The 12,707-nt window shown below is 34.0% G+C and overlaps 1 protein-coding gene across 1 annotated transcript in view; it reads right to left on the minus strand.

Annotated features, from left to right (window-relative positions):
* LOC150093085 (ATP-binding cassette sub-family C member 10) overlaps window positions 1-12,707 on the minus strand; it is a 231,437-nt gene that overhangs the window by 19,959 nt on the left and 198,771 nt on the right. The window contains exons 14-15 of the mRNA XM_090414153.1: window positions 11,936-12,096; window positions 9,383-9,636 (exon numbers count right to left, since the gene is read on the minus strand). Of these exons, the coding sequence (XP_090270279.1) occupies window positions 9,383-9,636; window positions 11,936-12,096 (415 nt within the window). The remainder of the gene's footprint in view (window positions 1-9,382; window positions 9,637-11,935; window positions 12,097-12,707) is intronic.

Genomic DNA, 12,707 nt, shown 5'->3' on the forward strand with positions numbered 1-12,707 from the left:
AACCATTTGGTACGTGTTGTGGTCAGATGCCAATTGGTTCATTTATTCAAGGTTTGCTGTCCTTGATTGGAGAGCAACACTTGAAAAAGCCCTTATCCACTTTGGTAACGTCTTGGTTATTTCTTAAAGATTTAAAAGCTAATTTTTCTACTTTGGTTAAATTGCAATTTAGCTTTATTGGAATTCAGTATGTAGGATTTTCCCATCAGGATTATATCAACTATACTGGAGGTCTAAAATCATCATCATCATCATCAAATTCCTGACATATACCCTCAAGGGGTGTACAGGATATGATAGTACTACATGAAAAATTTACATCATTACTAACTTCCTATTTACAATTTTCCTCCAAATCAGTCTGTTACTTGTCAAGACTCCAACGTTATCAGATCTTATATTTCTATCATCTAAGGCACTCTGTAACGTATCGATCCAGATATATCTTTCTCTTCTTCTGGGTCATTTTCCTGCCAACCTGGCAGAGAACACTTGTTTTGCTAATCTTTCTTCGCCCATTCTGTTTAAGTGACCATACCACCTGAGATTAGCTCTGCTAAAGCATTCCTGGATGCTGACAATGTCCAGTTCTTTCCTAATATTGTCGTTTTTAATATGATATTGCCATTGATGCCATCTGTTCACACCTCTAATCATTCTCAGGACTCTCATATCTGCGGTCTCTAGTCTTTGGTCAAGTGTTTTACTTCTGACCCAGCTCTCAGATCCATAAGTTAAATCTGGTTTGAACACTGTCTTGTATACAGCTAATTTAGTGTTCTGAGTAATTTCTCTCTCATTATATATGAATTTATTCAATTGACTTCCTACCATACCAGCTTTGTTGATTCTGTTGTCTATTTCCATATTTAATATACCATCTTCGCTAAAAATCGTGCCTAAGTAGCTGAAATGTTTTACTTATTCCACAGGTTCCCCATTCACAACACAGTTGATAGTTTCAACAATTCTACCTATTTTCATTGTCTTTGTCTTTTTAATGCTCACCTTCATACCATATCTATTACAACAGTTATTCAATTTAGTCAGAGAATCTTGCAAATTTGTAGCAGATTTATTTAGAAGTATAACATCATCCGCATAAATCTCTTTGCTTTATGCGGACATTAACATCTCAAATTCTGATATCATTTTTAATACCACTTTCCGTCATAATGAATAACAGAGGGGATAATGTACATCCTTGTCTCACACCAGATTTAACACTAAACCATCTTCCTGTATTTCCTTCAATTCTAACTGCTGACTTGCAGCTCAAATAAAGACTAAGTATTGCTTGATATAAATCCCCATTGACACCATATAACTGTAGCGTATTAAATAGCTTCTCTCTTAGCACCTTGTCATATGCCTTTTCCAGATCGAAAAAACTTAAATACAGATCTCTGTTATATTCCCATGCTTTCTCGACTATTTGTCATAAAGTGAAGATCTGATCCTGACAGCCTCTATTTGGCCTGAATCCAGCTTGTTCTTCACCAAGCTTTTCTTCCACAATTCTTCTCAACCGTTTCTCAAGTATACTTGCATAGATCTTGCCAGGAACACTCAGTAGGGAAATACCTCTGTAATTCTCACATTCAGTTTTATTTCCCTTTTTATATATGGGTACTATTAGAGCTCTACTCCAATCATCGGAATTCATCCCTCTGTCCAGGCTTTCTGAACTATGCAGTGCAGCCACTGTAAGACTCTTATACCACCATACTTCAGCATTTCTGGTCGAATATCATCTACTCTTGCTGCCTTCCCACATTTCAAGCCTTTGATGGCTTTTTCTACTTCAATTACGGATATGTATTCCTGACTGCACGCCTGGTCAGTGTTTTTATTTGATCACTGTGCTGTCACCACAGCTTGTTTCATTTAGCAGTTTTTCAAAGTAATTACTCCATACTTAAAAGATATCTTTTTCTCCCATTTTCATGTCACCTCTATCGTCTCTAATTCCTTTTTCAGCACTTTTTCCTCCATTTCTAAGCTTCTTCGACAATCTCCATAATATCTTACCACCTTCTTGATATTTATTTTTTCTATGTTCTTGCCAAAGTCCTCCCATGACTTTTGTTTAGATAGTTTTACACAGTGTTTAGCTTTCTTACATTTGTCTCTGTATTCTCTAAGAGCAAAAGCTGACTTATTTGCCAGGAACTTTTGATATGCTTTCTTCTTTTCCTTCACTGCCTCTTTAACTTCCTGTGTCCACCATGGAGTTTTGATTTTTCTATCCTTGCAGACAACCTCACCACATGTCTCTCTGGCTGAATCAATTAGGGTGTTTTTGCAAATGGCTTGCCACTGACTCTCCAAGGTTTGGTTCCTGTTCTCAAACTCTCATTTTTTTCTTCAATAATCCTTGTGTATTTTAGTCTACAGTTCACATCTGAGAGCTGCTCAACTTTTTAGCTTTAAAATTTCTTACATGTTATTCATTTCAATATGAAATTCAATTTTATCCTGCTGAAGACTAAATAGTGATCACTTCCAATATCAAATCCTCTGTACACTCTGGTGTCCTGCACCAGGGAGAAAACATCACTATCAACAATAAGATAGTCACAATGAGACTTTTCTTATTCCTTGCTTCTTCTCTCCATGTGAATTTGTGCACATTTTTATGTTAGAACATGGTGTTAGTAATAACCAGTCCATGTCCTGAGCAGAAATCCAACAGGTAATTGCTATTATTATTAGCTTTGCTCTTTTCTCCAAATTTTCCCAAAATATTTTTGTATGTCTGACAATCATTTCCTACTCTGCTATTTAGATCCCCAACAAGGAATGACTTTTCCTTTTTCATTGTGTCAGTTGCTTTCTCTAAAGCATCAAAAAATTCCTCTACCTCCACCTTAGTAGAACCTTCTGTGGGACCAGAGGCATAAATAAGTCTCATTGTCCAATTCCCCATTCTGATATTAGCCCACATCACTCTACTTGAGACTGCCTGCCATTCAAGAAGATTAGCCTCATATTTTGTGTTGAATACTATGGCTACTCCTTCTTTTCCTTGATTGTCATTGCCTGAATATAACATTTTGTATTTATTGCTCAGAAAGATCTCACCAATTTGGTCTTTTTTGTTTCAGTCACCCCTATTATGTCGATCTGGTACTTATCTAATTCCTCAGCTAGCTCCATTTCTTTGCCATTCAGGCTTCTTATGTTGATAGTACCGATCTTTAACTCTGGTGATGTTGAGTTGGGGTTTGTTTTCAGATTTGTTCCAGTAGCTGACTTTTCACTGTTCGCCCTGGTTCCCTGGCAAAAACAATGGGTGCCTTATTCAACTGGGCAATGCCCCAGCCGGCATGAAATTTTGTCATGTTGTACCATCATTTTGTATATTGGTTTAAGCCAATAAGAATACAATTTGGTCGGCTAAATCCCAAATTGCCAGCCCATCCTCTTTCGTTCAGTATCCAGGTAGATACCTAATAGGGTGCACGACGAGAAGGTGAGGATTGGACATTAGGTCAGAAGCCCTAGTTGGTTCTCTGCATTCTTTTAAAGGCTATGTGGAGGTCTCCTCTCAGTTATACAGCTTTGACCTTTAAGCGCCCCTCCCCTATATAGGGGAGGGATTTTAAACCTCTTTCAATGTGGCAATCTATAGATTTATGCTTCCATAATATTTACAAAATAAATAAAAATTACATGAAAAACAACAACTGACATCATAATAAGTACAGCAATGACGGAACAGTCCGCACGGTTAGCCTAGTGGCTATGCGCTTCGCAACCATATGCCTGGGGAAGGAGTGTCCTAGGTTCGATTCCCGTCGGTGACGTGAGGAGCTGAAGGATCTTCCTCAGCCATAGCCAAGTTAGCCAGTCTTGGGCGTGGACAGCAGGGTTTTTTCCCCCAGTTTATTCTGGGGTTTTTCATCCCGCAAAGCAGGCAAACTGGTCTTGAGAACTCAACACTACAGGCCATAGGATACACCGGGGCATAATGCTGACCACCTTATCCTGTAAACGGAGTGAGGTCCGAGGATTAATGGACCCTCGACACCGCAAGGTAAAAGAGGGTATAAGGAAGATGATGATGATGATGATAAAAATTACAATTCATCCATGATCGATTACTGTATTGATAATTCGTTTTAAATGGTACTCTTTTAGGAAAGATAAAAAGTGAATGCAAAGTAATGTTTAATAAATACTTGCGCCTACATTATTTACTGCAATTTTTTTTTATCAAAAGAGGTTATCAAGAATTGTTTGAACAGTTTTATTTTTCTTATCGGCATAAATTCTATGATGACAAGCAAAATGACTCTCCAGACATCGGCAAACAAGCTATAAAACATAAAGAAAAAACACTGCCAATATAATACATGACGGTACAAATTAAGCGGATATTGAATCCAACATTATTTCATAGCCGAATATAGAAACTAAAAGTTCGACAGATGCAAGCATAAGCACCTTATGGGCAACTCATAGTAAAGGTGGAGTAAGCTCCAGATCACTTTCCTTAGTATTTTTCGTAATGTAAATCACTTCTCCTAGAGAACATGTATGTAAATAAGACTTTGGCTCTCTATTTCAGTAATACATGATGGTTTATATATTTTCAGTTACAATCTAAAAATTATTGAACAAAGAATAAAAAAACCCAACTAAACCATACTATACTGACATCAGAGGTCGCTGTATCTCTCAGATACAATTTACTGTCAACTATCATAAACCTTTACATAACACGTGTTAAATCAAACTGACAACAAAAAACAGTATGGAATATCACTCGTAACATATGAATGCATAGTTACTCATGACCTCCAAGCTATGCACTGAATTGTGTAAGAATATTTATGTTAAACATTCTGTACGTATATCAAAGGATTGCCGCAATTAATTTTGCCACGTTAAGCAAGGGATACCTGTATTTCAGAAATAAATAATTTTTTTTAAAAAAAAGCAAAACAATCTGTACTCCATCTGCAGTACTTACTTATCCTCTTTGTGTCTCATGGCACATAAGGCCACGATCCATTTCTTCTAATACTTCTCTCTGGAGACAGCAATTCAGCTTTTCTCACCCAAACTACAAAGGTTTAAAACTCTTCATGGGTGAGAGTCATATGTACAAAAAAAGAGCAGCAAACTCCTGTTATCTGTCTTGTAAATTAACTTATAAACTTCAATTGAATCTCCTCTCCAGTTCCTGTTAGAAATCACTAAATTCTCACGACACAACTCCTCCAAGCAGTAAGTGAATCTTCTCCGAATACTCTTGATTCTATTGATATCTGTTACAAATCTGGATGCATGAAGCTGGGTTGCGGTGATCTAATATTGGCCTCGCTAGACTTGTAGAGCAATATAATAACTTTCTTTATCTTATGAGTGAAGCGTCTTTTATTAAACTTATAATCTACGGAGCTTCATTTGTTGCATAACCAATTATGCTTCCAGAACTTAAATTCTGTATTAACCAAAATACCCAAAATTCTTGTACTCATTAACTCTTTCTAAGACTCTCCATATATATTCATACTAGCTTTCTTACCAAATCATGCATACAGGCACTCATCTTCCTGCATTAAGTGCATTTGAAATATGAATACTTACAATGAAAACTGTGATCTCTTGCCTATCTGTTACAAATTGACCAGTTCAGTAATTGCTGGGATATATGCATAGTATTGTCAATGTTTCTGTCAGCCAAGTGATGATAGATTGACAATGGCAATGCAACAGCATTAAAGGAATCAGTATTACTGATCACTTAACTATTGAACGAATATGTTACTGAGGATTGTTAGTAAGATTTCCTCAAATAATCATGGATGAGGATTATGAAGTTGCACCATACCATATAGTATGGCGCAAATTCATAATCTTCACTTTTGCAAGTGAAGAATTCTTCCTAAACTCACTATACATGATGAAATATCTCCATCTATTTTTTGAAAACCATACAGGTAAAGTAATACAAGACTTTTAGAAACTTATTTTTGTACAGTTCTGGTTAGAATGTATCTAGATGACAAGCAATTATTTATATGCTATATGCTTTGTGTTCATTTCCAATGCACTGCTTCTCTTTCATCCAAGTCTAGGGCAGATATGCAGTATAGCCAAAATATGCTTTTTTGAATGAAAAGACATAGATCTGAATGCTGCCCAGGATGTAAGGAATATTTATAAGGGTTTAATGGTAAATAGTAGATTCAATCAACAGTGTCAGTCTTTCCGGAAACTTTGGCCCCCCCTCCCTCATTCCTGGAGTAAAAAATTGTACAAAGATACACAACAGATTGACAAAGACAACTGTAAAGATATTAACTTCCTTCCGATTGATATTTAGTAAATATCATGTTTAGAAAATTCAAGTTACTTGGACATAACTGGCTATTCAGCATAATATGTGAATGAGAGACGAGATAATTTTTCAATGTCTATCTCAAATCACATCTTGATGTACCATTCTTAGATATGTTAATGATACGATACTGAAAATCAGTGGCGTTGCATGTCCATTTAGGTTGGGTGTGCCATCGTGTGGCTTATTCCACCCATGCTACAAAATTCATGTTAATTTGACTGCATGATTGCATTTTTATTGATGTATGAAAGTTTTAAGAGTGCTTAGCGCATCAGCACTCATCTTAATTGGTCCAATACAATTAATTGTAGGATAACTCTGAATACTTTAATTCATCAATTAATATAATTTTAAATATGGAGAGCATAAAGGTCAAATGAACAATAGCTACAAGTGCCATTTATATGAGAAGCACAAAGAGTTTATGCTTTGTGGCGAGATCAGATTATCACTGGGAAATACCAGAGTGAGACACAGATAAAATGAATTTTGATTTTTAAATACAGCCATATAATATGCACAGAAATCGGAAAAAGTAATCACTCGTTTTACTTATTTATACACAAGCTTCAACCTCTTTCGACTATAACCATACAATCCATGAAAGTTCTGGCAGAAGATGGGACATTCTGTGGATCGTCAATTTCCCATTGTAAATATGGGCAAAAAATTTATAAATTATTTATAGAAAATTATATATTAAAAACTTGTCCTAAACACGTCACTATTGAACGAATGTGTTACTGAGGATTGTTAGTAAGATTTCCTCAAATAATCATGGATTATGGATGAGGATTATGAAGTTGCACCATACCATATAGTATGGTGCAAACTCATAATCTTCACTTCTGCAAGTGAAGAATTCTTCCTAAATTCTATACATGATGAAATATCTCCATCTATTTTTCATGTACGTAAAACAGATGAAACTCAGAAAACAAAAACAAAAACAGTAACTCATGACAAACGACGACATTCAGTTGGATTGGTTGACACAATAACCAATCACAGCCACTGATTTCTGGGTGCTATTAACTTAACGCACACCCTGCCTTGCCTTCTTGACCACTGGAACACTAAGAATTTGAACCACTGCACCATATGTTCAAAGGGCTCAAAGGTGTCAGTATTTGTGACTGCATGCCTGGGCTATTAATGTGAATGTCATGCAACGTTTATACATTGAAAAGTGTCCTCTTCATGAAGCACTGGTATATTGTATTTATTTTTAGGAATCCACAAAGCCAGAAACAGGGAAGTCTTTAACAGGAATAAATGCAAAAATATAATATCAGTGATATTGCTATTCCATGGGAGTATACTGCACACCTAACACACCCTGAATATGCACCCGTGCCAAGAATGCTGAAGAACCTTTTACCACCTAATCATCTTCTAAATTACTCAATCATGTTTCCTTTAAATATTTTTCTTCTATGATTCCTGTACTTGACCATTTTAATCAAGAATAAATGGAAAAATAGAATATGAAAATACAATTTCGTAAATGATCGAATTATAACAGTTAACTTAAAAACAAATAGAAGCTACTTAAATATTATAGAAGCTACTTAAATATTATAGAAGTATATGCCCCTGAAGAAAGTAGGAAAGAAGATTCAGAACAATTTTATGAGGAACTACAAAAATAGTTAAATAAATGTAATAAATAAAAATGACTATTTACTAATAGCAAGAAATCTTAGTACTAGAGTTGGAAATAATCCAGTCCCAAATGTCTTAGGAAAATATGGAGAAATTTGCATGAATAATAATGGTCAAGAACTATTAGACTTCTGTACCTTCAATAATTTTAAAATAATTTTTTTTTTCAAAAAAAAAAAAAAAAAAAAAAAAAAAAAATATATATATATATATATATATATATATAAATAAATATACTATAATGGCAGAGGAACAAGATCTATAACTGATTATCTCATTACTAATCATCTCTCCACATGTGAGAGATGTACATGTTTACAGAGGAAGTAAAATTTTTTCAGATTATTATTTAGAGTCTCTAAAACAGAAATACTAGCAAAATGGAGAAAGGAAGTAAATAAATATAAACGAGAAATAGAACAAGTATACAAAGTATATCTGTTACAAGAAGAAAGCATTAGAATGCTATATCGATCACGATTAACAGATTACCTAAAAGAAATCAAAATCAGTGAAGATATATCAGAAGAAGAATGGAAAATTTTAATAAAGATAATCCATGAAGTAGCCTCTTAAGTACTTGGAAAAAAATATTTAAAAAAAACATCAAAAATCTGGAACACAGATACATGTGCAGAAAATGCAATAAAAGGAAAAAAAAAGCATACAAATCACTCCTTCAAAAATATACAAAGGAAACAGAAGAAATATTATCTGAGTCCTCCAGGGAGTAAAGGACTCATCGAGGGAGGCTATAAATCACCCAAACCAGCTGTCACACCTTCTTTTAAAGTTCATTCACACTAGATGTACTCACTACCCCTAAAGGCAAACTATTCCACTCGCTATGGAATAGTTTGCCTGACATACATGGAAGACAAGATATAGTTATAAAATATTAAAGAAATTAAACAATGAAGAAAGAGATAGAGCACAAATCAACATAATACAAGAGAAGCAATGGATAGAACATTATAAAAATTTATGGTATGACCCAAATTTAATAACAGAAAATAATAATTAAGAAATCAGTATTGATATAGAACCAACTGGAAGAACTAAAAGAAGCAATAAAGGTATAAAAAAATAGAAATGAACTGGATTAGATGGTATAAATACAGAGCTTTGGAAATGGTGTTGGTGACAATTTTTTTTTTTCTTCAAATTCTTTGATTCATGCTTAAAAGTATTAACTGCTGGGATATTAACATGAGTTACAAAGAAAATTAGGGGAAAAAGAATGATCATTTCAAACTTAAGTGCAGAAAAAAAGTTTATTCAAGTGCAGGAAAACTTATGAATAGTTTTAAGTGTCTGACTGCATAAAATTTACACTTATCTTCTATATTCTTTAATTCTAACCTTAATTCCTTAAGACTCAAGCAAGCGATATTAACACCATCAATTAAGATTTCTCCACATTGCAACTCTGCCATTCTAAAAAGACAATGAAACAGACTGGATTTTCCAGCTCCCGTTCTTCCTACAATTCCTAGCTTTTCTCCTGGACTGGTTTCAAATGATATATTTTTAAGAGCTAGAGGAAGATGCTGATGGTATTGCATACTAACATTCTGGAAAGTCACCACTCCATGGATTGGCCAACCAAAAGGCGGCTGAAATAAAATAAAAATAAGTGATGCATGATATCAATTTTTTGAGCTTCGGTTTTTAGATGTTAAAAGTACTAATTATATCTTAATATAATGTGAATATAGATTCTATTATGAGACATCCCACATCTTTTAACACAGAATGGGTATACTCAATCTATGCTATACAGAATACCATTATAGTCAATTAATTCTCTATAACAGCTATCAAAAAAAAAGTCTCAGCCAAAGCCCCATACCATACTACGAATTCTGTTTTAATGGAAATTATATTAAGCAAACTGGCTGAATAAACAATTTCTGGAAATTGTTTATTTAACAAGTTTCTTATAATCAGGAATGAAATGTAATTTACCAATGCCGATACCCAACAAGGGTAGTATACAAAAGGATTTCCTAATAATCTAATGTCTTTTATTATGCACTAAAAAAAAAAAAAAAAGAATGATTTTACTATAAAAACAAAATGACACATTCTGCTTTTTATTAATTCATAACTTTTCTTCATTACTGTAAGCGATTTTTTTTTTTTTTGAAAACAGATACCTATAACAGTCTGATTAATAGAATCCTTTTTCACAATACAGTGAACTTGTTGGAACCAAAGTAATAGTGTGTTATAATAAAGGGTTAGTGATACTGTAAATTTTCTTAAGAATAACACTTTACTATGGAACTTAGGTCAGATTTTTTTTTTTATAGTTGGTTACAGTGAACAAGTTCAGTATAACAGTGTTTGATATGAGTTCAACATAACAGCTACTTTGAAAGTTGTTTGTAACATTACAAATGCAGGTATAGAAACTGATATAGAAAATAGCAAGTTGAAAACTGATGTTCATTGTTTTTATTTAAACTGAATTAATTTTAATAAGTGTAGGCCTCCCACAAGGAGTCTTTGACTCTGTGGAGATGCCCAAGAAACTAATAATGATAAGAATAAAACCTGTTGGTCTGAGTGGATGATAGTGATTTTGATTTCCAACTTACACGCTGTCACAGTTCATTCATTATGGTAAATATTCACTGGATGTTCATGAATGTCTTTAGGCCATAGACAATTTTCACTAGCAAGACTAACTGGATGCATGAACTGACTTGAGCAGGATTCCCAATAATATTATTTAGCCCTCAGCCCATCCACAGTACTAATGTTCTGTAGGTATAACAGTGTTTGATATGAGTTCAACATAACAGCTACTTTGAAAGGTGTATTCTTATCTACCAAAGAGGGAGGGATGAACACATGCACAGTTCAAGTAAATTTAAAAAAAAAAAAAAAAAAAAATCCAGCTTCACATTCATCTCAAATTACAGTTCACAACAGGCAAAAATAAATAAATAAATAAAAAAAAAAAAGAAAAAAGAATTTGAAGGAGAAATGCAGAAAACTTGCCTCCTCCTCCTTAAATGTCAATTGAACCTTCTGGCCCCTCACCAAGACTAATATGTTCTTCCATGCTTCCACCACTCTCATATTAAGATGGTTTAATCATGGCACAAGGTTGGCCTTCCTGAGATTATCCTATCTTCCAAGTTCTGCACAAATGACTGATGTAAATCACGCCTATTCTAAATCATGTCTTTAACATACTAAGAACAGTGTGCTGTATACATTCTTCAGCCTTTTTCTTTCTTTTTTTTTTTTATTGCCAGGATGACATCAAAAGAATCCTAAAGAGCATGGACATCAGCAAGACCTCCATTGCGGAAAGAAATGCCATCAAACATTACTTTCTCCACAATACCAACTTTGCATATTTTATTATCTCCATATTTAAGTTGCCATCTTCACTAAAAACTGTACCTAAATAGCTGAAATGTTTGACCTGTTTCTATAAATTCTCCATTCAGAACACAGTGGAGGTTTCTATGTTTCTGTCTATTTTCATAATTGGCAAGGACTGAATGTTAAGTCAGAAGATATCCTACTTTTCTTAAAATGATATATGCAGGTCTCCTCTCAGTTATCTAGTTTTAACCCACATGTGATATCAAAACCTTTACTTTTTTTAAATTATTAAAAATAAAACCTTTTACTTAAAAGATTACCAACTTGCAATATTTTTTTTTCCAGCAAGAGGTGATGCTAAAAAAAATAACAGCAGACAATTCCTTTATTGAGCATTACGATGTTATTTATAACACTCTCTTCCTTTCCATTACTGTACTCCTGATAAATCAAGGTCTACCAAAAATATAATGTATTAAGTTTGGATAAAATTTTAAAACACTAGATATTGCACAGCCTATTAATGAATATCTTGAAAATTAAACTATGAAAACTGACATATGAGCTCACCTGAAGAATTCCATTTTCTTCTTCAGTCTTGATACCTTCGATGTATTGTATAACTCTTTCAACGCTAACCATTTCCTTCTCGGTATCAGTAAAAGATGTCACTACTCCATTCAGAACTGATGTTAATGAAAGGGCATAAGAAATAGACAGTCCTACCAAACCTACAAGAATACAATAAAATAATGCACAAAATTTATTTCTTCTGATTTATCACATACATACTAAGAACTCCATTCATAAAAGATCACAGAACCTATAGCACAATGGTGTTTTCTATGGGCAGGAGCAAGGAAAAAGGAACCTAGTGATATTCTTATTGAATAGCTGGAGATTATAGCCATTGGAGAATACTTCATGAGGAAGGATATTCCAGAGAATAAAAACAAAAGGAATGCAGAAGGAAGAGAAGAAGTAAGTTCAGTGAATTTTAAGCCAGATTGTAAAAGAATGTTAAGCAGATGCAGCTTATGTTATACTATGCTTAGTGGAAAGTGGAAGAACAATAGATGCTAATTCAGATGAACAGTGCCCAAGGAAGCATTTGTGGAAAATACATAAGGTAGAAATAGGCCATCTGTGAGATGGTCTATTTTGTGAAGTGAATTTGAGAGAGAGAGAGAGATATATGTCATCAGATCATCAGTAAGCCAAGCTACTCTCTTCTGGAGATCATCATAGATTTCTATGCAAGTTTTTCAGTGTATATTCAAATGCTGGATATACTTTGGTAGTAGCTGAACAAGTGAAAAGTGTTATCTTGAGTAAAAAAAAG

Source organism: Typopeltis vanoorti, chromosome 24, assembly GCF_054136105.1.
Source record: "Typopeltis vanoorti isolate ZY-2024b chromosome 24, IOZ_Tvanoo_1.0, whole genome shotgun sequence".
Taxonomy (NCBI): domain Eukaryota; kingdom Metazoa; phylum Arthropoda; class Arachnida; order Uropygi; family Thelyphonidae; genus Typopeltis; species Typopeltis vanoorti.